This window comes from Antechinus flavipes, chromosome 2, assembly GCF_016432865.1.
Source record: "Antechinus flavipes isolate AdamAnt ecotype Samford, QLD, Australia chromosome 2, AdamAnt_v2, whole genome shotgun sequence".
NCBI lineage: Eukaryota > Metazoa > Chordata > Mammalia > Dasyuromorphia > Dasyuridae > Antechinus > Antechinus flavipes.
In genome coordinates, this window is record NC_067399.1 from 392,120,210 (window position 1) to 392,147,442 (window position 27,233).

A 27,233-nucleotide genomic window follows, 5' to 3' on the forward strand; every position below is an offset into this window, starting at 1 on the left:
GTATCCTTCTGATTTTCCAATTAAATTTCTAGGGAAGAATTCTTTGTTTTTTTTTGTTTTTTGTTTTTTTTGAGAGGCAACACGGATATGGTAGAAAGAGTGTTGTTTTTGAAGTCAAAGGACCTTGTCATTTAGTACCCTTAGATAATTAATTTCTCTAATGACAATTAATTTGTAAATTGAGGGTGTTGAACTATCTGCTCTTCTTACTAAGTCTGTAAGGAGATACTTTTAATTAGACACAGTCACTTCTACAGAAAAACTTTTGATCTCATCTCCTTAGTATGTTTGCATGAATGTGTTTGCAAATAAAGATAAAAAAGACTGCTCAAGTTTTTGTGTAATGTTTAGCTTTTTTTTTTTTTTTTTAAAACGAGAAGTGGAAGGGGCCAAGAGCTTCATCTCATTTTGTGTTCCTTATGTTTCTTACTAGGGAGAAGATGAATCAGTCATTCTCAAATCATGCACACGAAGGAAAACAGACTCTATTGAGAAGAGGTTTTGCTTTGATGTGGAAGCTGTAGATAGGTGAGTAGTTGTCTTCTTTTTTTGAGGTCCAGGGATAACTTAATGTTTCAGTTGTGTAGTTTCCATTTAGTCAAATCTGCAAAATCTTTCTCTGCCTTTCCTCCACACATCCATCCTCATTCACCCTCATTTGCCTTTTATTTCCATCCATTCCATTTGACCTCCCATTCCTTCTCTTCCTTCCTCCTTTCCTTTCATTTTCTCCCTTTGTCTGATTTTCTTTCCCTTCTCCTCCTTTCCTCCCCCTGTATCTTCTCTTATCTTCTCCTCCTTTTACCATTTTCCCCTCTCTTCTTCCCTTTCATCTCATCTTTTCTTTATGTTTTTTCTCCTAATTTCCCTGTCTTCCATTTTCCTCTCCTTCCCTCTTTCCTTTCTCTTTGCTCTCCTCATGTCCTTTCTTTCCCTTTTCCCATTTCCCTCTTTCCCTTTTCCCCCCCTCCACCTTTCCTTGTCCCTCCCCTCTACTCCTCTTCCTCTTATCCTAATCTACTTTTGAAACAGCCTATGTACGCCTTAGCATCGTCTCTAAAACCATCCACCTTTCCCTCACATAACAGGCTTAACCACTAGACGTTTCCCTTGTCCTGCTTTGAGGTTCCATTCTCTGGTATGTATTTTACTCAACTACATGCCCCAAACAGACATTTAGAGAGAAGCGACATGATTTTCTTGGCATGATTAGGCAAAATTTTTGTGGTTTTAGACTTAATATAAGAAAGAAGACACAGGAAAAGAATTGGACAATTCCAGGGTGTGAAACCTGGTTGTTTGCATCAGTCACAAAAGTTATGTGTGAAAGCCTTCTTACTGTGGGGCCACGTGCCACCTATAAAACTAAGAGAAGAGGCCAAACCACTTGTGGATTCTAGGACCCTTGATTGAGAAACTTGTGTGTTCTTCAGATTGAAATTTCCTTCCTTGAGACATACCATTCCATAGTCAAACGAATCTTGACAACATTCCAATTCTTTAGGATGCTTTTCTTGGCAATTTTTAATTCTTTCAAGAAATCCCATATGTTGGATTTATTTTAACTTTAGATTTTTCTGCATAGACATCCTTAACTCTCCAGGGGGCTTCTCATCTTACTCATACTCATACCAGAGAGCAAGTCTTAATTAAGCCTGTGTTTATATGCCACTCTGAAAAACTGTGCTCCTTTACCAGGCCACTCTGTAGCCTGGTGATTTCTATACATATTCGCCAACTTTTCCCAGTTCAAGAGTCCTTGAAACTGAATGAAGATTGGCGTATGTTCCTGAATATGCTCACAGATTTTGGTGTGCATTTCTTTGTGGTGTAACATCTTGCCTCCAAGATCACATAATTATCAGCCTGCTTTTTCTACCTTTCATGTGAAACTAATTTTTTTGTGCTTAAGACTGTCTTACACATTCCTGAAATGTGGTATGATTACAAATGAAGCAGAAAAGTAAATGCTTTTGGTAAAATATGAAGTTTTTCTAATTGGCAGGGGGGGAGGGAAATATTTATTTGGTGGAGAGTGATAAAACCAGAACGTCTTCTGGAGGTCCACGAGCACTTGATTCCTTTTGCCTCTAATTGGATTCTATGTGATGGTTCTTTTTAATATTTAATTGTAGATAACATTATTTATTCTGAATGGTTAATATTGAGGTTTTAAAAAAAGGTCCTTTCCATATGTTGTTTCTTCACTTGATGGCTTGTTAGTTTGACCAGATGTTCCATCTAGGTCAGATTTATCTATCAGTTCTTCTTATGATTATTTGCATGGCTTTGCCCTCTGGCTCTTGGATGGAATGGAAGCCAATTCAAAGATGCTGTTCCGAGAAGACTCACTGTATTTCCATCTTCAAAAGTTGCCACAGCTTGTGGGGAGTTGTTTTTTAGACAATTAAAACTCTCTGTGGCGCCTCTCATTTCCATCCTTGCCAATGCTTCCTAGTACCTTCTCCCCTTCCCAAGTACTTACAAAACCCATAAAAGCTTAGAATGTCCCAATTATAGACTCAGAGAAAATGTGTTGCATTGAATAAATATCCTGTAGTGGGTCCGGGAAATCTATTTTCTTCTCTCAGCTCTCTTAGCAGGGAATGTCAGGGTCCTTCAATAGTAGCTTAGAATGAGATTCCCCTGTTCCCCTCCTTAATCCAGAGGGAAGGGTACACTTCTGTGATAGATATCTCTAAGTATCTTGTATTTTTCTGTGCTTTTCTCTCTCTTCCTCTACCCGCTTCTGTCTGCCATGTATATTTTTGTAGTTTCCTCACATATTAGGAAGGGACTAGAAAGCAAAAGACATTCCATCTGCAGTTGTCACTGGCAACTCTGGGTCCTTTTATCTGGCAAGAATCTAGTTTTTCCACCCTCCTACCCCCACCCCTCAAGATACAATTCAGCAAAAAGGAGATGAAAGCTGCTTTTGTCTCCATCATTGCTTGCCTATAACCCTAGGACTTACTCTTAGATATTTCTGACTAAATCCCTTTTTATCTGTAGGATTTGATAGAAAAAGTTATGCAGTTTAAGATGTCAGAGTAAAGAGAGAGAAGTAAAACGAGAAAATAAGAAAGGATAACTTTGTACATAACACCTTAGAGAGCCAAAATGATTGTGGGGCTACATTGATCATGTAAAGTACTGGCCACATACTATGTTACATTAAAATTTCTCACTAGTGGTTACATGTTTTACCAATTGATTCTTATACCATGGGGTGATTGTTGAGAAAACATTTTGTATATTTTGATAGCTTTGTGAAAAGGGAAATGTGAATGTTGTGGATTGTTCATGTGCTGAACTTAGACATGTATTCTGGTTGACTCCAGGGTTTCTTGTTTAAATGCTGTTCTCATTTTACCATGGGATTTAATGTTGGTCCTTTTAGTTTATTTATAAGTGAGGAAACTGAGGTACAGAAAAAGAGTTTAAGTGACTTGCCCAAGATAACCTAGGCAATAAAATAAAGTCAGTATAGAAAATTAGACCTTCTGACTCTGACTAATATTCTTTCTACTTATCAACATTGTCCTTTTTATTTTAGTAAGTCCTGTCAAATTTAGCATCAAGGTTGGTTTTAGGAGAGAGATTTAGTCCATCCAGAGAAGAAAACAATTTATATAGTAATTTACTAGATTCTCAAGAGTATCTTAAAATACCGTATTCATCCTTGTATCTTAAGTGAGGGTAGAGTTTGGGAAAAGGGCCCAAATTTGAGTTAATTTTACTCTCTCCATGTGGAGAAGAGTGATACAATTTCTGGGGAAATTTCCACTGTCAGAAATAGAAAACTCAGTGTGTGTCTGGGCATGCATGTGTATGAGAGATGGAAAAGGTAAGATCCTTTAAATGCTTTAGAAAGATATTTAAATGGAAGATGCCATTCTTGACTCTGTGTAATTATCATTTTGTGTTCATCCTAAGGATTACAAAGTAAGTTTTACATTGTGGCACTGAGGCAATGAGCTGGGTTTGGCTTTTCCTTCTTGTATTTTGTAACCTTGGATAGATCCCTTTATTTTTAACATTAAATTTGCATTCAGATGGATTGTTAGTAAAGGAGAATGGTGTAGTTAGGAAAAAAAATAGAGGGGGGAAAATGATATTGATTAATTATCTGTCCTGTTTTTTTATTATAGGCAGTGTATTTCAGGTAATTCTATTAGTCTTTAATTCTTGGCCAAAAGAAGAGAACTAGTCATTTTGTATCCATTGACTGGAAAGGGATAGGGAGAGAATGTGGACTGACCTCATGGCAAGAGTAAGGGATGCCAGGTAGATAGCCAGACTGTGTTCCACTGGTACCTTTGATGGAGTGGGAGAGTTGAGGAAAGTCTTCTGCTCTTTGGATGGACATACTGGGTCAAATTTTGTGGGAAGCACATGAAAAAGCATCAAGAGAAACAGGTGGAAGTAGTTGCTTTTGTTTCCTTAGAGTGGATTCCCAAATTGATGAGATCACAAAGTTTTTTGAATATTTGAGGTGAGAAAATAGACACAAATATCTTTCTGCTTCTGGCAAGAGAAATCTTATAGATTCTGGGTTCAGTTGTGTTTAACTTGCAAAAATAAATTTTTGAGGATGCTTTTTTTTCAACATTGATAATATTGTTTGCATTCTCTTCATGCTCCTCTTTAATTCTTTCTCCTTCCCTTTTTCCAAATCATGCTGTAGAGTCCTAGGAATGGAAGAAATGAAAAATGTGTCAAGTTACATAATTTGACTTATTGTCTAATTGAAAATTCTTTCCTGCAACATCCCTGAAGTCCTGCCTCTGCATGAGAAGAAACTTGCTTCGAAATTGCTTTAATCTCAGCTGGTTCCCCCTTAAAAAATACAAAACCTTCTAGTTCTTTCTCCTTTTTTCATTCTATCCTAGATTTTAATCTCCCTCCCCATACCACCTCATTCTTACAGACACATACCCTCTGAGAACCCCTGGGCTATTCTGAACAAATATTTCATGTCATAATGTTCCCTTTGTGCTCTTTCATTGTTGTTGTTGTGAAGATGTGAAGGTCTTAAAATATCTATGAACAAAAAAAAGAGTTTTATATAAAACTACATATATCGGTCATGTACAGTACACATTTTTCATTGTAGTGCAAAGAGAAATGAATGATGAGCTTCTTAGTGGAGAATCATACTTACTTCTTTAATCCTATAGAGAAAGATTTGAGGATTGATATAGACCTATGTGCTCAAGCTGAAATAAAATGGATTTCTATGGGCCCATGCTGAAATTCAAGAATTAGCATTATATTGTCTTCTCCCTCTCCCCCTCTCCCCTCCCCCCACACATTCTCATTCTCTCTCTCTCTCTCTCTCTCTCTCTCTCTCTCTCTCTCTCTCTCTCTCTCTTTCTCTCTCTCTCTCTCCTTCCTTTCTTCCATCTTCCCTCCCTCCTTCCTCATTCCTGTCCATCTATCTGCATATGTATGTTTATGTGTATGTGCTTGTCTATATGTATATATGCATACAACACAGAGAAATATATATATATATATACACACACACACACACACACATATATATATATATATATATATACCTTCTTAAAAGCTTGATTCTCCTACTTAATGTCATAATTTGGGTAATAACTATCTTTTATTTGTTTATTTTTTTCCCATATAGATGGTTAGATCTGTTATCATAGATTTGGCCATCTTTGCATCCCTAAAGCTAACATTCTTTGCACGTGAACTAGACGGATAATTTCATTGTTATGCTAATGAGGAAATTTTGTTTACTACTGTAGTTTGGCACCTGCTCATGGTCTTATGGTCTCAGAGAGAACTGCCTAATATTTTGAGAGATTCAGTGACTGGTCTAGGGATCTCACAATCACTATGTGACAGAAATGGGACTGGAACCCAAGTTGTTTTGACCCTGAGGTCAGTGCTAAATCCATGAGGTCATGCTACCTCCCATAGTCAGCATTTGATGACCTTACTTTTGGACAGGAGAATCTGGAGGACATCAAACACCTGTAGGAAATTCTTTTTTCAATCCAACATTATTCATAATATCCATCCAAAAAAGTGGTGAATTCTTTTGGTAAACACACATCTGACTGTATTTGCCTATTTTATTCCTTACTTGGTTATAAAAATTGTTATCTTTGTATTCTTTTGGGCAACTTATATGACCTTTATATAGGGCTGGGAGATTTCTTGTTTAAGGAACCATTAAGGCTATTTTGTTCCATTGGGTCAGATGCTTCTAATTTCCTTCTTTTGTAATCAGCAAGCAGACACAACAAGGCAGGATCTGTTCAGACAGTTGTTTGAATATAAGGATGTGGTTCTGTCTACTTTAGAGAATAATTTGCATATCTAATCAGTTGCCAGATCTTGCCCTTGTTACATCTTTGCTTTACTTCTCAGTTTCGTCTCCTTCCCTCACACACTACCAATGTATTTTAGTTTGCTGTTTCCTGGACTATTTCACAGGGCTTGTAGGAGGCCTGTTCTGTGGATAGGTGTCACAGCCTCAAGACTCTCTTCACACTAATCTGAACTCCACAGTTGCCAGTAACTTTTCTTTTGGTGAGGCATTCAGGTGTAAGTGACTTGCCCAGGATCACACAGCTAGTATCAAATATCTGAGGCCTGAATTGAACTCCAGAGCTGGTGCTCTATCCACTGTGCCACCCAGCTGCTGCGCAAGTGACTTAAACAAAGCATATATCTTGTCTAACGTTTATCCTAGTTACTAAACCCCTTTTTGCCCTTAGAATGAAATAAATATAAAGCTCTGTATTTAGTCTTTAAGACCCAATTTATTTTCCATATCTAATATTTCATTATTTTCTTCCATACACATCACAATTCAGCCCAATTGGTTTTATTTTCTTTTAAATATGTCACTCATTTTCTTCTTCTATGTGTTTGCATTGGCTTTCCTCCATATCTGGAAGTACTCTTTTCTGACTTCTCAGAATCCCAATTTACCTTCAGAATCTTAGCCCAAGTCTCACTTTATATGGGAAACCTTTTCTTATCTCTTCAGTTATTATCCCTGTATGTACATATGTATACGTGTACACACACACACACACACACACACACACACACACACACACAAAATGACTTCCCTTTTTATTCTATAATCTGCTTAAGGGCAGGAGCTTTGTTGTACCTTTGTTCTTATATCCCTAATACTTTGCATACATAGTGTCTGACATATTGCAAGAATTAATAAATTGTTGCTGATTTAAAGACATTTATTGTTGCTGTTTTGTTCACTTTTTTGGTACAGTCACATTGTTGGTGATGAAAAAATATTATTTTATTATTATTATTTTTTTATTTTGTATTTCCTGAGAGAATTTCTGCCATTATCTTTAATGTTTAGTTTTAGGTTGTATTACTCCCAGCATGGATTTCCATGGTTTGAACCAGTTTTTCTTCCTGATTGCTGTCTTCATTAAAATTTCTCCTATTAGGGTCCAAATGTGTTAGTTGCTGCTGATGAAAAGAGATTGTTATAGAAATCCTAACAACATTTTAACATTTTCAATCTATTTCATGGCTTCCTGCCAGTTTGTCAGGATCCTTTTAAAAATGTGGCATCTAGAACAGAACACCATAGCCCAGATGAAGTCTTGTAGTCTGAGTAATGCAAATAATATAGTGAAACTCTAACCTTACTTGATCTTTTATCTCTACAGCCTGAGATAACTAAATTTTTTTTGGACAAATATGTTACTCAAAACTTTATTCTTTTTTTGCAACTTAACGGAAAGTATTTGTCTTTCCAGTAATGTATTTATATAACCCATGTGTTAAATTCTGTTTTTGTTTCTCCAAAAGCACCTAGCATAGTCTGAACAGCAGGTTCCTCACTAATTTCATGCTTATTAAAGATTAGATGTAATATTTTCTCTGATTGCATCCACCAACCTGTTTTCTAACCTGTCACCTGGACTATATTTTGAAAGACTGATCTCCTGTGAATAGGTTTGCTAGCCTCAAGTTTCTCCACACAGTGACCTAAACTGATTTTTCTAAAGCACAAATCTTGTCTGACCATTTTTCCTCTGTTCACTAAACTTCAGTGATTGTTACTTCCAGAACCAGATAAGCCTTCTGTTTGGCAATTAAGGCCCTTCTTCATATAGAAAGTTATAGATTGTCAGGTCTGGAAAGGCCTATAAAGAATATTTAATTTAAATAGGTACCCTCCCCATCTTGCCTAGTCTTGCTTATGACGAAACTGAGGACCAAATAAAATATTTCACTTTAGATCACATACTAAAATTTGAATGCAGGGATTCCTGACTTCACTTTGATTGGTCTTGATTCCATCACATTGTTCATACTCATGCCTAGTACAAGACAAATGGAGAGTCCAGAATTCTGACCATCACCCCTTATAGCCCTCCTCCCCCGAGTATGACACCAGGTTTAGCACAAAATCTTTATGACCCAAAAAGGGTTCTTTTCACTGAAATAAACCTTTAGTAGTAATGGCATTTCAGTTCCTGTCCTTCACTTAATACATTGCCTCCACATATATCTGCTTTTGTTTTGCATAATTCATTCACTATTTAGTATCTTATGGGAATAATGAACATAATGTTGGGAAAATATTTGCCTAAGCTAAAGAATCAGGGGTGTAGCTCTCAGCCAGTCTTGCTGAATTTGTTTATTTTCAAGAAATTTCTCACAGATGTAAATGACACATGGGCATTTTTCTCCCACGTGTTTCAGAAGAGGCCACCAAAGCCATATGGAAAATAATAGAAATAGAGAGCTCTTTTTTTGATATATGGGCACAGCACAGCCTCCTGTGTGTAGTGTTTATGGGAGAGGAGAAGGAAACAATTAGAGTGCTCTGTTTTCTTTTTGTTGGACTGAATGATTTTGACAGAATTCTGTATTTGGGGAAGAGCTATAGTACAAAGGCAGACATTTGTATGCTTTAAACTAGGCACCAAAGGCCTGGTGCTATCAGAGCAGGACAGGGAAGGGAGAGGAGATTGATATTGGCAGTTGAGTGTAGAATTTCCCGTATCATCTTATTCTAATAGACAAAGAGGTTTACCATTGACGTCTTTTCTCCCCTAGATTTTGGCTTTTATAAAGCAACATTGGTGTCTTGTCTCCCCTAGATTTGGCTTTTATAAAGCTGAACACATGAATATTTCTGTATGCTTGAACTTTTCTCCCTTTGTGTTTAATCCTTTATGGTATTCTCTTTTAGATACCTTGAAACTTAGGTCTTATTTCCAACGCAAATTAAGCAGAATAAATAAAGAGCTGTACATTTGTCATCTTTGTTTCTCATCTATTTCCATCTTTCCCAGCAACATGTGGTTAGCATCAGACAACTAGCTGTGTAGTTGTGGACAAGTCTCATTTTTGCATCTATAAAACAGGAGTAATAACAGTACCTACCTCCCGGGGTCATTAAGATGATCAAATGATATAAAGCACTTAGCATAGTGCCTAGCACACAATAAACACAATAAATATTATTATTGTTATTATTATTAGTAGTAGTATCATTATCTTTATCATTATTCTTTCTGCTTCACTTCTGTTGATATTTTCTATGTCAGCAGAATATATTTTTTCTATGTGTATTTTTTCTATGTATATATTTTTTAAAATAAACAACATCTTTTGGGTAGATAGATATTTTGTTTTGTGTATGTATATCTTCTTTATATACAAAGTATTTTGTTCTATGTATGTATTTAAGATAAACACAGTTTAGTCTATATGTTTTGGTTTTTTATGTATGTATTCTGTATAAACAACAAGTTTTATCTGTGTATATATGTGTATATAGACAGATATAGGGGTGTGTGTGTGTGTGTGTGTGTGTGTGTGAGAGAGAGAGAGAGAGAGACAGAGACAGAGAGAGAGAGAGAAAGAAAGAGTCTTTTTCAGAATGATAATGAAATTACAGAGGAAATCAATTATTTTGAAATACAAGACACCAGTTTAATATACCCCTGAAGGACTGGCCAAATGCCTGGGGAATGAAACACAGCTTTGTATGTAGATGTCTGAGGCTTATGGGAGGAAAAATGAAATGAATATCTTTCGTCATTCTTCCAGTTCTACCCAAGGGTATATTTCAAATCTGTTGACTTGCCTTATTCAGTTCCCCATTTAGAAGAAATCAGGAGCAGCTTCCTGAGCAAGAGAGAGGACATTATCTTTCCCAAGGCAGGTGAACTTTATCATTTAACAGAGCCTGAGACTTCATTATCCTGATTTTGAGCATTAGCTTCTGGAGACACTTAATGGATGTCATGACTTTTTCCTAGTGATGTCTGATATTTCTGTTCCTTTATATTCATGAATTCTAAGTGAGTATTGAGGAAATGAGCATAAAATGCAAAAAGGACATTATGAGAAAAATGTTTATTTATATAAACTGTGGTATATAGATGGATGCCATAACAAAACTGGTGAGGGTCCCAACTTATGAAATCACAGTTCTGAATCAAAAGAAAAAAAGAAAGCCCAACTAAAAACAAATAATAATAGAAACTAATGAACGTAAAGTAATTAAAGTTTAAAAAGTTAAAGCTTGTGGCAGCTAGATGGTTCAGTAAATAGAATACTGGGAGGACTTGTCTTCCGAGTTCAAATTTGGCCCTCAGTCACTTACTAGCTGTTTGACCCTAGGAAGGTCACCTGTTTGCCTCAGTTTCCTCATCTGTAGAATGAAGGAAATGGTAAACTATTCCTAATATCTTTGTCAAGTAAACCCCCAAATGGGGTCACAAAGAGTCAAATATGACTGAAAGTGAATGAACAACCCTCACAGAATTTAAAAGTCAAAGATAGGAGAAGGCTTTGTTGTATTTTAGTGTTCCTGCCTTTGTGCATTTCAATCAATTCCTCAATCACTGTTTACTTTCCAGCAGATGAGGGTTTTATAGCAGATTTCATCCTTCCAGTTTTAAATCTTTCCCACTTTGGAGGCCAGTCTTGTCCTAGGCGCTGCTTCAGACGATTATTTCTCCTCTAGGTGGCAGGTTTGTATGTATATTTAAAGCTCTTGCAAGGACAGACTGAGAAGAAATGGTCTTCATTGCTTTGCAGTTTGAGAAACAGTGATGCATGGTTTACTGAGGAAGAAATTGACTATGGGCACTATTGTTTACAGAAAAAAATGCTCTGAAAATGAGTCATTCTTTCTCTAGAATTTCCCTTTGTTCCCTGTAATGTGTGGCTTTGCATCTACTTACCTGAAAAACCACGAGTAAAGCTGCTTTTTTGAATATAGCAGATAAACCATTATAGTATGAGAAGCATGGAGAAATTGGTTAGTTATCTCATTAAATGGTCAAAAGTATGTGGATTACTCGGCAGTGAGAATTTTCTCTTTCGGTTGTGTGCCTTTATCTCTGACAACAGATGAACCATTTTTCCTGGTTCTAAACTTCCCATCCCCCGCCCTCCTCTTTTTTTGTTTGGAATAATATTTGATTTTTCTTCCTGCCGGTTGGACTTGACCACTTGACTCTAAGCCATTGACATTTAGGAAAGGAAATGGCCTTTTCCTTCCTTAGAGAGGGTGTTATGGAGACCCAACATCCATAGACTTTAGTGGAATCTCATATTTTCTGAATTGCTCCAGGATAGTCTTCTCTAAAATGAGCCAGTGATCCAGTGTGAGGGGAATGCCTAAACTTTTCTTTGGTTTTATTAACAAGAATTTGGCAAGAAGTTTTCAAGTGAGAACTCTGGGAAACTCTTGTTCTTATTTGAAGGAATTAGAAAAGGGATATGGGGCTTGAGGCATTGATAGTAGAGCTGCTCTCATGCATATTTATTTCCATGGTTAATTCCATGGAAACAAATACTGTAGATTTTTAATGAATTGAGCATACAGTTAAATAGCATGATGATAATTATTAAGTTTTATATACGCCTTTAAAATATCCAGAGTGTTCTCTTTGCAGCAGCCTTATATATAAGTATATAGAAGGTAGTATATAAGTTGTATCTGGATCAATTTTCAAAAAGGGGAATAAATAGCTTCTGCAGACTTCTGGACTGATGATCTTAATATTGATCACTTGCATTGATTATTCAGATGAATGATTTCTGTCAGAAAGGGAAACAGTGACTGATAACGATCTATGACCAGTTTGTTAAGAACAAATCCTATGTGATATATCATAAAGGTAGTTTCTGTAAATTTCAGGGTTTTTTTTCTCTCATGTTAAATTAATGGACTTGCTGAAGAAAGATGTGAAGTGTGTGATTAATTAGATTCTGAAACAGTTAGACATGATCAATGGATTGTCAACTTAAAGGAGGTCTCCAATAGAGGGCCACAGGTCTCTGTGCCTAGTCATTTTTTCTTTCAACAATGATTAACAGAATCATATAGAGAAAGCTGGAAAGAGCCCTTAGAAATTGTGTAGTCCAACTCCTTCATTTAACACATGAAAGAATGTTTTATCAATGACTTGATGAAGGCAGATCAAATTGATCAAATTAGAATTTATAAAGTTATCAAATTTGTAGATGACACTAATTTGATAGGATAGTTAATTTGTTGAATAATCCTATTGCATTAAGATCCAGGAAACTCTTGATAAGTTAGGATTATGTATCAGATCTCATAAAATGAAATTTATTTGGTATATATGAAAATATATAACAAAAAAGGTATTATACCTAGTGTTTTGTTTTTTAATGAGTTCTAAAACATATTGAGAGGTTTTAAAAATTTCCTCCTTCTCTCCCTCTCTGCCTTTCTCTCTCCCTCCCTCCCTTTTTCTCTCCCTTCCTCCCTCCCTCCCTCTCTCCCTCTCTCTCTGCTTCTCTCCCTTTCTCTCCTTCCTTTCTTCCCTCCCTCCCTCTTTCCTTCTTTCCTTCCTTCCTTCTTTCCTTCCTTCCTTCCTTCCTTCCTTCCTTCCTTCCTTCCTTCCTTCCTTCCTTCCTTCCTTCCTTCCTTCCTTCCTTCCTTCCTTCCTTCCCTCCCTCCCTCCCTCCCTCCCTCCCTCTCTCCTTCCCTCCCTCCTTTCTTCCCTCCCTCTTTCCTTCCCTCCTTCCTTTCTTCCCTCCTTCCTTCCTCCCTCCCTCTCCTCCTTCCCTCCTCCCTTCCTTCCTTCTCTCCCTCCCTTCCTCCCTCCCTCTCCTCCTTCCCTCCTCCCTTCCTTCCTTCTCTCCTTCCTTCTCTCCCTCCCTTCCTCCCTTCCTTCCTTCCTCCCTCCTTCCTTCCTTCCTTCCTTCCCTCCCTCCTTCCTTCCTTCCTTCCTTCCTCCTTCCTTCCTTCCTTCCTTCCTTCCTTCCTTCCTTCCTTCCTTCCTTCCTTCCTTCCTTCCTTCCTTCCTTCCTTCCTTCCTTCCTTCCTTCCTTCCTTCCTTCCTTCCTTCCCTCCTCCCTTCCTTCCTTCCTTCCCTCCTCCCTCCCTCCCTCTTTTCTTTCTTGTCTGTTATATTTTCAGTTTCAGATTGTTTACCTGTCTCTCTCCCTGCCCATCCTCAACTTTCTTGAAAAAAACCTTTATTTGATGCAGATTTATAAATATATGTAAAACTATATGTACACTTCATTTCTTTCCTAGAGGGGATTTTAAAGTCACATCATTAGAGGGATGGTTGAGGATCCTGAAGTGTTTAGAGAAGAGAATGAAATTCATGAAGATGTGCAAAGAATTGAGGGTACAAATAAAAACATAAGTTAGTCCTGCCCTCCAAGAACACACATTTAAGAAGGAAGACAGCACATATGGAGACCTTGGCTTTGGAAAGGGTGCAGCAGTAGATTCTCTAATGTTAAATCCATTGATGAAACAAGAATCTTTTCTGGTTTTTCAGTAATTATGGCTTTTGAGGAGGTAGGAGCTGCAACTTCAAAATCTGTTGTTATATCCTTTCTCTGCAAAAGTTGTTCCCTTTGGGGATAAAAGGGGTGCACACTATAATCAGGATCTATGCTTGGGCATTTGGGGAGGGGAGGGCATTATTATTTCCAGGGTTCTTAAACTTAACCTTCCCATTTGTAGAATTTGGTAAGTAATTGGTATTAGCGATGATATGAATAGTAACCCCTTCTCTCCAAGAGTATCTCATCCTTAGTTATGTCCACTGGAACCTTAGTAGTAGTAGTAGTAGGTCCCCTGGCCTGGGTGGAAAAAAGATAGTGTTGCTATTCTGGGAGCTAAGAAGACTTAGTGGTAAGGGAAAAAGACATGATTGTTTTCAGATGTTTGAAGGTTTCTCATGTTAAAGAGGAATTACATTTTTCCTCCTCCTGGCTGCTGAATTAGGGTCAATGGATTGATGTTACAGGAAGGCAGATTTCATTTCAACCTAAGGAAGAAATTACTAACTTTTAGAGTTATATCAATATGGAATAAATAATTTCCTGAATAATGAGTTATCCCCATCAAAATAGGTCATTGTTGATGTAGAACTGATAGGAATTGAAGAGCTCATTTACTCCAATCTTCTAATTTTAAATATGAAGAAAATGAAGCCCTAAGAAGTTAAACTACATGGCCAAAGTCACTCTGACCAAAATCAGAGGTTTTTGAATTTGAAACCTTCAAGTGGAAGTTAAATAAGTAGAATCTTTCATTTTATTTTATTCTTCAATAGATAAATTTTCTTTCTCTCCCAAACCCTTTTCCACCAAATTTGAAAAGAAAAAAAAAAGAAAAGAAAACCTAATCCTTGTAGCAACTATATGTAATCATGTAAAATAAATTCCCATGTGATCCATGTTCAGAAATGTGTTTCTCATTCACAACCTTGGTTTCATCATCTCCATCATAAGTTCTTTGGAATTATGGTTGATTTTTTTTTTTAATTCAGAAATCTTAAATCTTAGGTAAGCATGTTTGGAGGATGCTGTACACTCATGGGATGCTGTGATTGTTTGTATTTTTTGTTCTTCCCTAATTTAAGATTTCTTAGATTTCCCATTTGAGGTCCTGGTGATTTTCTTTTTTTAAAAATCTGTCTGACATGTTATAGGATCTTTCCTCTTGGCCTGAAAGGACATTACAGTTCTGTTATTTGTTCCATTTGGAATGTAATACTTGAGAAAAATTCTGTTTGGTTGACAATATTCACCATTAGACATGTGGAATAGTATTATTCCTGGGGATTGTGGTTTTTTTTAAGTGTTTTTCTTCTTAAGAGTTCAGTGCTGCCCCTCTTATCTCTGGCAGATTAGGAATCACCTAGCCTTTTCTTTTCATCCACCCAGGTCAGATTTTTTTCCAGATTATGAATTGTTGTCCCCCTTTCCCTACTTCTCCCCAAACTGTGTTGACTTTATTCTTGGGAGGAAGAAAGTGGATTGGTCATTTTTCTTTTCCTGTTGTAAGAAGCTGGTATCAGGACAGATTGAATGTGCATATGCATCTCATCACATAACCATGTACTCATGGTTATTTAGGCTCATTATCTTTTGTCCCCAAATCTGGCATTAATAATACCTTCCATTGCCCTGCTTCCTGAGTATTTGAGAGGCCAATGTAACTATAATTTTGTTGTTGTCTAAGCTGTGTTTAGTATTATAAAATGAAGAATGTTTTCAGGTACAACCATCTAACTATTTTGTGTTTGTAAACTTATTCTCTCTGTCCTTCCCTCCTCCTTCTCCCTTTCTCCCTCTTTGCCTCCCTGTCTCTCCCTTTGTTCCCCCTCTCTCTTTCCCTCTCTCCCTCCCTTCTTCCCTCCCCCTTCCTCCGTGTGTGTGTGTGTGTGTGTGTGTATGTTTATATCTATATATGAAAGACACTGGAACAGAATCACCCAGCAGAGCATGCCCTCATCAGAGAAGGTGCTGTGTAAATAGAACTAAATTAGCCCAGAGGACATGCCAAATATGCAAAGTTAGAGAATCCACCCCAAATGTTCATAGGGGCTATTTGTGTCTGACCTGTGGCAGAGCTTTCTGAGCTCACATTGGTCTGATCAATCAGTCAGACACACTGGAATCCACTCTAACATAGTGATGTCATTTTGGTCCTCATCGAAAGCAAAGGGCAACAACAACATACACATACATAGAGTAGTGCTCTCACTGATTTTGTGTGTGCATATATACATATAAGTATACACCTCCCCCATATACATATCCATCTCACTATCCATCTCTATCCATCTCACTGACTTTGTCTCAAACAATATTACAGTTCTTGTCAACGACTAGTCATCCTTTAAGAAAGCAAAAGACCATTCTTGGTTTTGTTGCCCTGTCTTTCTAAATCTTTTATATCTCTGTCTTGTACTAGCTCTTTAAACATGAAATACTCAAATCTCAAATGTGGTGGTTATAAGAATCTGTCTCATTCATAAATCACTGAATCACTGGGTCAAACCACTCTCAGCCACTGAGAGGCTGGTTCTCAGGTCCCTGAAAGGAATCTATATTTCTACATAATCGTTGGAAATGCAAGATATTGCATTTTATTGTTGTTCTCATTTTTTCCCTTTTTGATCTAATTTTTCTTGTGCAGCAAGATAATCGCATAAATATGTATGCATATGTTGGATTATCATACATTTTTACCATGTTTAACATATTGGATTACTTGCCATTTAGGGGATGGAGTGGGGGGGAAGAGGAAGAAAAGTTGAAGCACAAGGTTGTTTTGCAAGAGTCAGTGTTGAAAAATTATCCATGCATATGCTTTGAAATTAAAAAGCTTTAATTAAAAAAAAAAGAAATGCAAGATTCTTATACAAGTGCTGCTGCTGTTATCATTTACTGGCACTTGTATATCTTGTATACTTATTTTCATGAGCACAGCTTAGTTTGTTTTCCAGGTTTTTATTATTTCTTCCAACTTTCCTCCAAATCTAAGAGCTGAACAATTTATTTGAACAATTGATTCATAAGTTTTTATTAGATGTAAGATTGCAACTAGAAACATCCCATGTCATTCTGTCTGTTCTAACTACATAAAACTACTCTTGGTGTTGAGCTCATGAGAAGACCAAATGGAGATAGAAAATAAAATCTTTCCTTTAGAAGCTCTAATAATTTGTAGTAGAGTTCTTGTATGCTTTTTAGTGGGTGGAGTTGATGCAATTTCCTTATCCAATGGGAAATGGGTCATTTGTCAACTCACTGAGATCACCAATGTTGATGTTAAAAAGTTAAGATCAGAACAAGAAAGACTGTCTGATAAACTTGGGTTCTGGAGTAATGAAAATTGTTATTGACCACTGCCTGCTGATAGATGAAATGTGACTCTCAAGAGTTTACATTAAAAAGGAAGGAGAAGAGGGAGGGAGAGAGCTAGGGAGGTGGTGGGGAGGGAGAGGAGGAGAGAGGAGGGAAAGGGATAGAGAGAGATTGATTTTTAATGAAAGATAGTGAGAGAATATATTATAAAATAGATCTTGCTGGAATCTGCATTCCTTCTGAAGGCTTCATTTCTTGCCCAATGAAGTTTCACAAATTTCCCTGTGTAAATTTAGCAGTAAGAGACTTGATTGGTCCTTTAGTTTCAATCTCAGTCAACAAGCATGTATTACTAGGCACTTTGTGCTGAAGACTGGGAGTAACAAAGACAAAACATAAGCAAACCTTTACTGCCCTCAGAAATTTTATGTTTTTTTCCAGGGAAGACAACGTATTTATATTTAGATATCTAAAAATAAATGCAAGATAATTTTTTTTTTTTGAGATGGCAATGATGTGTACTAGAAGCTGGAAGTTCTTAGGAAAGTTTTCATCTAGCAGGTGATGTCCCAGCTGAATTTTAGTCAAACCAGGTATTCAGAAACACTAAGCTGCAGAAGACTAGTGAATTTTCAGTATGGGGGATATCTAGTATTTGTCAAGATACAGCCAAATGGAATGGAGAGATCATGTCAACAGGAGGAACAGAATAATGGAAACAAGACCAGTTCATATAATAAGAGTAGTGAAGGCCAGATAGGAAAGAGCTTTAAATGACAAAAGAGTTTAATAAGAGTAAGGGTGATTGGAGCCGCTAGAGTTCACTGAAGGGGGGAACACAGTAAGTCAGATCTGTGCTTTAAGAAATTTACTGTAGTGGATGATAGACTAGGGCAGGGAGAATAATCAGGAGGCCAAGAAAAGATATAGGTGGAACTCCTTGATCTAGACATGACCAAGGATTCAATTCTTATCGGAAGTTAGGGTTCTACCTTTAGCCCTCCTATGTAGTGGCCCAGAATCTGCCCTTTGCCAGAGTCTGCTGGCTGTTATCAGGCATTTAATTCCACATGGAGGAAATGGTGAGCTTTGATACTTTTCAACAGGAGGAAAAAGGAAAAGGTCATAATATCAACATATTCATTTTTCTCCAGCCCTCCTATGGTGCTTGCCTTGCTGAGGGACATCTCTTCTGCTGTGAGAATAGGCTGTGTTTTAGAATTTCTTTTTGGGTTGGGCCCTTATGATCATTTGCTGGTGGTCTTGTTACTTAGTGATCAGCATGTTGAGCTTAAGGACATGAGAGGTGAAAAGTCATTACAGGGCATTTGGGATGTGGCTGCTCTCCTTATTTTACCACCTCCCTCCTGATTTGTATTATGAGTTTCAGATTAAAGGGAAAAAAAATAATCTGTGGCCCTGTAAGAAAGGGACTAAAAACTCAGTATGTTTTAAGAAGAAGAGAGGGAAGGGGGGGAGGGAGAGAGTATATATATCTGGACTTTCCCCCCTTCCCCTTAGCATGTGTAAATCAATATTGTTCATAATAGTGTATGCTGCCATGAACGTATGTATTGGGCAAGAATCAGTTTAGAAGAAGAGTATGTCCCTAAGTGAGAGAATATGTTTCTGTTCAGCTCTGGTCTTTTCATCAAAAAATAATGGAGAATCTCCTATTTCATTGAATGTCCGTCTTTTTGCCTCTGAAAGTTTATCCTTCGTTTTGCTGAGTAGTTGATTCTCTGCTGCAGTCCAAACTCCTTTGCCATTTGGAATATCATATTGCAGACCCTTCGATCTTTTAAAGGGTAAATAAGTTTCTCAAATCCAAAATGAGGGTGAGGGGAATTCCCTGTATCTTGACTTTAGGAAATCTACATACAAGTGAAATTGTGTGTGGTATTGGTTTGAATCCTAATGAGATAAAACATGCTTTGAACCAAGTTTGTTCTTGATCTTCATTAATGAAGAGGATCAAAATAACATCACTGTGTTGGGTTCAAAGTACAATGTGTTCAACTATGGCTGATCCAGCCAATATGAACTCGGAAGAGTCTACCCCAGGTTGAGCACAAATAGTCCGTGCAAACATTTGGAGTAGAGATATCTCTAAATGTGAAAACTCACATTTCTTTTGAGCTAATGCAATTCTGTTTGCTCATAGAGCACAGCAACTTCTTTTATGTGGACTACTGTGCTGGGTGGTCCTTTTCCAGAACCTCCCATGTCATACAATTGATTCCAAAGAGGCCCTGAGAGTATACTTGTATCATTTCTTCTGCTCTCTGAATAAGTATATCCTAAGGGGAAAGAACCAAACGCATCCAAGCATAGTTGTCAGAAAAGAATTGGTGACCAGCCATGCAAAGACTGCTTTAAAATATTAACAGTCATTTTAATAGCTTTCTTTCTGCACCTCAAAAAACAAATCTTAACAGGAGCCTGAGTGATCTCTAGAGTATTGCTGCTTTATGAAATCCTGCGATTGGATTCTCTTAGCAGCAAGACCAGATAAACCCACCCTGCCTAACTTTGTCCTCTTTCATTTTATGGGTTCTTCCTTTTCCATACAGCTGCCAGTGACTTTTTCACAGTACAGGCTAACTTCTCCCTAGATAGTCAGTTCCAGGGTGTCCCTATTCCACATATATAAAAACAGCTTTTTAAAGTTCTTCAAAACTTAGTCTCTCTAATCTTTTGAACTTTTTTTTTAAACACAAATAATTTCCTTTTATTTACATCTTGTTTTGTTTTTCTGCGCCCTTGATATTCTTTCTTGCTTTTGCATTGGTTGTTGCCCTTTGTGGAATCCTTTGTTTCCTTTGAAACTCAGTTCAAGCCTCACCTTCTGCATGGAACCCTGACTGATTCCTCCTCATTGCTCTTCCTCTTAAAGTGAGTTATTATTCCTCCTTAATATAAGCTCCATATAATATTATACATAAACTCACTGGTGTTTGGATTGAGGAACTTGGAGACAGAAACTGTTTTATATCATGCATAAAAATTCACATATCCACATGTGTGCTTGTATGTACATATAAAATGTGTTGGTCTAAGTTTACATTTATTATATGTATACAGATACAAAAATGCTTCTATCTCTGTGTGTGTGTTTGTGTGCGCATATATATATACATACACACAGATTACTTGCATAGACATACACACACACACACACACACACACTCACACACACTTCAGTTTATAGAGCTTTGGACCTCCTGAGTTCAGATGTGCTCTCAGACATTAGTTGTATGATTCTCAACCAATTCTTTGTGTCCCAATTTCCTCATCTATAAAATGGGAATAGCACCTACCTCCCAAGGTTGTTGTGAGAATGAGGTAATTTGTAAGTACTTGACAAACCTAAAAGTGCTCACACACATACACACACACACACTTCAGTGTATAGAGCTTTGGACCTCCTGAGTTCAGATGTGCTCTCAGACACTAGTTGTATGATTCTCAACCAATTCTTTGTGTCCCAATTTCCTCATCTATAAAATGGGAATAGCACCTACCTCCCAAGGTTGTTGTGAGAATGAGGTAATTTGTAAGTACTTGACAAACCTAAAAGTGCTCACACACACACACACACACACACACACACACACACACACAATTGATAATAATTAATAATAACTCTCTCCCATCCCCTATACTAAGGAGCTAGTTTATATCAGAAATGACAGTTCTCAAGGTGGAGGGTGTTTCAGCACTCTAAATTGTTGGCTCTTTATTGTACATTGTCTAGCAAGGCAAACTCTATAGGGAATTAGCTGGGGAATCTCAGCCTCAAGACTAAAATGGGACTGGAGGACAATCTTGGTTCCCAGGCAGCTTTGCATAAAGACTGAAGGAAATTAACAGGATAGTTTGGAATTAATATACTGTTTATACAAAAATTCATACTGCAGATGATGAGGTTTTTGTTGTTTTGTTGTTTATTTTTGAGGGGGAAAAGAACAATAAACTCAAAAGCCTCAAGCCCCAGGACCATGAGGTTAGATCTGTGGAAGCCAAGGAGGCGAGCTCTGTGTCTCCAGACAGAGACTGATGGTGACTGGGCCTAGCACTGTGGACAAACAACCATCCATTGATGGGAAACAGGGCTCAGTTCTAAGAATGGTAATTTCTGAGAAGCAGAGGGAGAAGTGTATTGCCAGGCAATCATGGATGGAGAAGCTATTGGCTTCTTCTCTGTGGTAGCTTGTTGTTTCAGTGCCAAGACGTATACCAGGATTTACAGGAACATCTACCATCTCTGCTGCACTGAATCTTCTAAAAACTCCTTGCTTATCAAAGGGGTTTGGGAGGGGCTGGGCAAAATTGGAGACAGAGAGAGGGAGGATACAGGACCTCTATGTCATAGGTAATATCATAAATTGGAGGAGCAAATATATATAAAGGTATAATCATATCTATTCAGATATATGATATTTGAATTCAAATATATTACATTATATATTTAAGTATATATGTCTATAGGAATGATAACCATTTCCGTGTGGATAAATGGTCATGAATAGGATGAATTCAGCACTTAACATTGAGTTAAAAAATAATAATAACAAACATTCATATAGCATATTATAGTTTACAGTGCTTTTACATATTGAAATCTTATTACAATCCTGTGGGGGGAGCGGGGAAAGTGCTATTGTTTTCTATTTTATGTTTGAGTTAGCTGAAGATGAGAGAGGTTAATTTGCTTAGGGTCAGATGGCTATCCAAACCTAACTCTACTGTTCTTCAAGTCCATTACTCTATCTAATATATTACATTGCAAGCAAACTGCAAATAGTGGGCTATTCAGAACAGAGTAATTCAGGTATGTGGAGGAATAGGGGGAAAATACATCAATTCAGTATTAATTGCCAAATGTATGTATACAAGTGCAATAGTAAATTTCTGTGGCTTACAACAAAATTTCAGACTTAGAAGGTCTGAGATATTTCAGATATTAGTTGGAAGAGATTTAGCTCAATTCAAGACTCAATTGCAAATGAGAAAATTCATGCAGAATGACTAAATATCTAGCTCCAAAAGCACAGCAGGAAAATGGCTGGCTGTCAAAACCCATTCCAAATTTAGTGCTCTTTCCACATTACATCATAGTGTCTGGGTTGCTCTAGGAGAGAGTATAAACTACTTGAGGACAGGGACTATTAATGGAACATGTCTTTATTATTTTTCTTATGCCCAACACTTATTGGTTCATTGATTCTGTCTCTGTTAAGTTCTCTCAAACTTTTGGAAAGGGAGTGGTTTGAAAGATAATGATTTATCTGCTACTTGAAACTCACAGTTTCTTTGTACTACTCTGTTTGTCTTTCTCTTTTTCTCTTTCCCTCCTCCTTCTCTCCCTCTGTTCTTCTCTCTTTCTCTTTCTTTTAATTAGTTCTGAGCTGTGTACCTGTGGGAACTCAGTTAGTTACATGTTATTTGTTGGATATGTGATTTCCTAGGAAACCTTTATGCATAGCTTTAAAAAATGAACTGGCTAAAAAAATTCCTTTGAAACTTGCCCAAGTTTCTAAACTGTTTTCATTATATACTTACTAAAATAAAATTTTCTTCACTTTGCTCTATATTCATATGCATATATATTATGTACATACATTACTGTATTACTATATTGTGTACCAAAGAAAACATGCAAGAAACTTTTAAAATAATGTGACATTTTAAAATATTTTTTATTAATATTATAAAACTTATTTTCATGGAAAATATTAGTTCTGTATTATACGTGACAAATGTGAATAAAAACCAGTGTCAATCACTATATTGAATAAGAATAAAAATTTATTTATATAAAAACTTTGAATTTCTTTGCTCCATAACTTTTTTAAAAAACCCTTTTCTTAGCAGATTAGAAAATTGCTGCTTTTGTGACTAAATTAACAATTACGGTTATTTCACATAAGAAAATGTGTGTACCAGATCTCCAAGCTATATACTACAAAGGAGTAACTATCAAACTATTTCATTTAAATAAGGAAAACAGATTAGACATACAACATATAGAAACAATATTAGATTAATATTAGATAAACCCAAGGACCATAATTACTGGGGTGAGAAGTCAATTTTCAACAAAAACTGCTGGGAGAACTGGAAAGCAGTCTGGGAGAAATTAGGTTAATATTCAGATATTACCAGATGTTGCATGATGAACTCCAAAGGAATAAGACCTTTATGTAATAGGTGATATCATAAATTGGAGGAGCAAAGATATATGAAGAATATAATCTTATCCAGACATATAATATTTGAATTCAATTACCTAATTATAGTACATATTTAAATATATATTACGCATATACACTATAATATAGTATAAGTATATATATAGTACATATGTATGTATATGTATGTGTGTGTATATATATACACACATATATATGTATATGAGAATAATAGTGATTCACATGTAGATAAATGATTCATGAATGTGAACAAACACTTCTTAAATTTAAGCACTTAATAGCCATATTTTTAAAAATCTTCTAAAATATTATTAGAAAAATGCAAATTAAAATTCTACTTCATATCAGATTGACAAAAATGACAAGAAACTAAAATGACAGTTGTTGATGTGGTTGTGAAAAAATTAGATTGATTAATACACTGTTTATAGAATTAGTGCAGCTATTCTGGAAAGAAATTTGGAACCATCCCCCTTTTGACCCAGGAATACTACTACTAACCCTGTATCTCAAAGATCAAAGAAAGAAAAAAGATCCATAATAGCAAAAATATTTATGGTAGACTTTTTTTTTTTAATAGCAAATAATTGAAAGCAACAGGGGTGCTCATCACTTTGGGGGAGGCAGAACAAATTTAACTAGTTAGAATGTTGCCAAAAAGACAAAAAAAAAACAAACAAAAAAAAAGAGGCCTATTAAAGCATTTTGAAAGAAAACATTGCTAAGCAAGACAATTTATAAAAAGTATATTGTACATAATGCAAATTTTTCATTTTATGTATATTCATGTTTTTCTGTTCTTCTCAGCCCAACTGGGGAGACTAGTGCTTTAAGATCATGGGCCTGAATGCCAAGAAATATTTTCCTCTATTTTTCCTCATTATAACCCCCAAATCCGATACTTAGCTGGTGCTTGCTTATTATGTGCCAGGCACTGTGCTAAGCACTTTACAATTATTACCTCACTTGATCCTTACAATAAATAACCCAGAGAGATAACCCTATTATTATCCTCATTTTACAAAGGAGAAAATTGAGTTAAACTGAGGTTAAATTACTTGGCCAGAGCTAGTAATGTTGAGGCTGGATTTGAAAATAGTCTGACTTTGAACCAGGTGCTCGATCCATCGCGCCACCTGCCACGGAAAATGGAAGTACTTAATAAGTAAAGTACATTGACACATCAATGTCATATAGACATATGAGTTGTAAATCAATTAACATTAATTAATATTAGTTAATGGAGCTACTTGCTGCTGTCATATTAATGGGCTCCTTATAATTACCTGGGTAAATAGAAATGACTCTTTTCTGAGAATGTAAAGAACTATTTGGAAGGATTAGGTAACTTGCTCTTCCAAATGTCTGGAATCTGTTTCTTTTTTATGCTTATACAAATAGTTATTTTGAAGATAAGGCAAGAACAGATGTGCATATAAACATTTCCCCCAACGTTTCAAGGGTGTGCCCACCCCTCTACCCCCTTGACCTCTGAGAAGAGTAGGTTCAAAATTAGCACAGTTTCTACAAAACTTTGGTGTGTCTGAGATTTTTGTAGTTAGGTCTTAGAAGTCATTTGGTTCAGCTCCTGGAAACTGAGCCCTCGAAAAAGACCATTTCCTCCTAGTACTGTCCTTCCTATCATTTTTCTCTTCCACCTGTTTCAAAATGGTGTGTTTATTTTTTAATTTATTTTCCTGTTCCATAGACCAGGTGTTATCACCATGCAAGCATTGTCTGAAGAGGACCGGAGACTGTGGATGGAAGCCATGGATGGCCAAGAACCAGTAAGTAGCTCTTTAATGAAGAAGAATGGGATAGGACAGAATCAGGTTTTTGCTGCCTTGACAATATGACAGAATTATGTAGAGTTTGGAAAAGGAATTAATATGAGACTATTTCACTTGATATTTAGGTAGCTGCTGGTAGGTGAATAAAGACCTGGGATATATGCCTTAGATATGAATCAAATGATTAGGACCATGGGCATGGCTGACTGATAATATAGCATGTTTACTCACTCAATTAGGCTCAATTTATTTTAAACAAGAAACAATCTTGAAACTAAATAATTCAACATTTAAATAAATGCAATAAAATGCTGTACTTTTCTCACTAATCACCAACTTTTATCATTTACGATTTATCCTTGTTTTTCCATTAGACTTAAAAAGCAAATACTTTTATTATTCCCTTAAACCTTTTCTTAGAATCAAAAGTATTTCATATTCAAATATGCAGATCCTATATATGTTTTAGATGCTTTAGCACAACTTGAGAAGAATGCCTTTTTTGACAGCTTTCTATATAGTCTTTGTTTTTCCTTATATCAAAAGATCAGATTCTTTTTTTTTAATTTGAGAGAGATAATATTAACTTTTAACATTCATTTAAAATTTTTCTTTGAATTCCAAATTGTCTCCTCAACTCCGTCACCCTTTGAGAAGGCAAGCAATGTGATATCATGTTTATACATACCAAATCGTGTAAAAGCATATTTCCATATTAGCTAAATTGGAGGAAAAAAAAGAAAAGAAAGGGCAAGAAACGTATAAGATAAAAAAGTATGCTTCATTTGCAATTAATCAGATGTAGTTCATTCCTTTAGTAATATATCTTAGTTTGTTTTTAAACAGAAGTAGAAGTCAAGCTCATTGTTTCATTGGATTCTTCTTTTTTCTTCCTTTTGAAAACTGAGACATTTGCCTTTTTCTTGGACTGACGTATTTCTCCTTTTTCCTCTTGCTTTTTAAAGATGTCCTTGATAATAATCTCCTTAATAATATTTGGCCATTTGGATGTAGTTCCTCTTTTGGATATAGTTGTTCTTTTTATTAACTCTTTATATTATTATATTTATATTATATTGAACTCTTTTTAAGCCATTTTTATTCTATCCTTTCCAGTCCAAAGGTCATTCTCTTTGGAATAAAAGAAATATGATATTGCATTTATTATGTATCTACTATAGTATGTGGTAAGCTTTGGACTAAGTGTTAAAGTTAAATAAAATAAAATAAAATATGAATAAATTAAAATGAAATAAAATAAAATAAAAAATGAAACCTTTCCTGTCTTCAGGGAATGTCTGTTCTGCTGGAAACTTTTTGTTTCCCAAATTCAGAAAGTAATAGTAAATCATTCTACCTTTTTTTCTGCCATGAATTATTATTCTATATTCCCTGGATATGGATCCAATCCCTTTTTTTCACATTAAGGGAGAGGACAGTGGCTCTTTTATTAATTTGTCATTGTTTGCTTTTATTAGTGCTCTAGGTGATATGGTAGATACTACCAGGCCTAGAGTCAGGAAGACCTAAATTCAAATGTGGTCTCAGAAATGTAGTAGCTGTATGATCTTGGGCAATCACTTTACCCTGTTTCCCTCAGTTTCCTCTTCTGTTAAATGAATTGGAGAAGAAAATGGCAAACAACTCTAGTTCTTTGTCAAGAAAACTCCAATTGGGGCTTATTGTTATCGTTATTATAAGTCATAGGATGTTTGGATCAAAGATTTAGAATTGGAAGCATCCTTAGAGACTGGTCTTCTTATTTTCAAGATGTTGAATTGAAGTCCAAAGAATTGTTATGGCTTACTAATGGTCTCATAGATAATAATGGCAGAAGTACCTTTCATTCAACCTTTCTTGTTTTTAAATTTAAATTTTTTGATAATAAAATACAAAAATGTGTTATGTTTATCTCTGCACTCACAAACTGAGCACAGTGCCTTGCACTCAGTAGGCAGTTCAGCAAACATTTATTGAATTCCTTAGCTGATGAAAGCTTGTATATTGTAATTGGTATATCCAAAACAATTTTAGTGAGATTTCTTTTCCTTTTTGTTAATGACAATAATTAAGATTTATGTAGGATTTTCAG

General features: G+C 36.1%; 1 protein-coding gene across 3 annotated transcripts in view; it reads left to right on the forward strand.

Annotated features, from left to right (window-relative positions):
• ARHGAP26 (Rho GTPase activating protein 26) overlaps positions 1–27,233 on the forward strand; it is a 514,410-nt gene that overhangs the window by 181,125 nt on the left and 306,052 nt on the right. For all 3 annotated transcript variants that reach the window (XM_051978634.1, XM_051978632.1, XM_051978633.1), the window contains exons 10-11: positions 434–528; positions 25,060–25,138. In XM_051978634.1, coding sequence (XP_051834594.1) covers positions 434–528; positions 25,060–25,138 — 174 coding nt within the window. The remainder of the gene's footprint in view (positions 1–433; positions 529–25,059; positions 25,139–27,233) is intronic.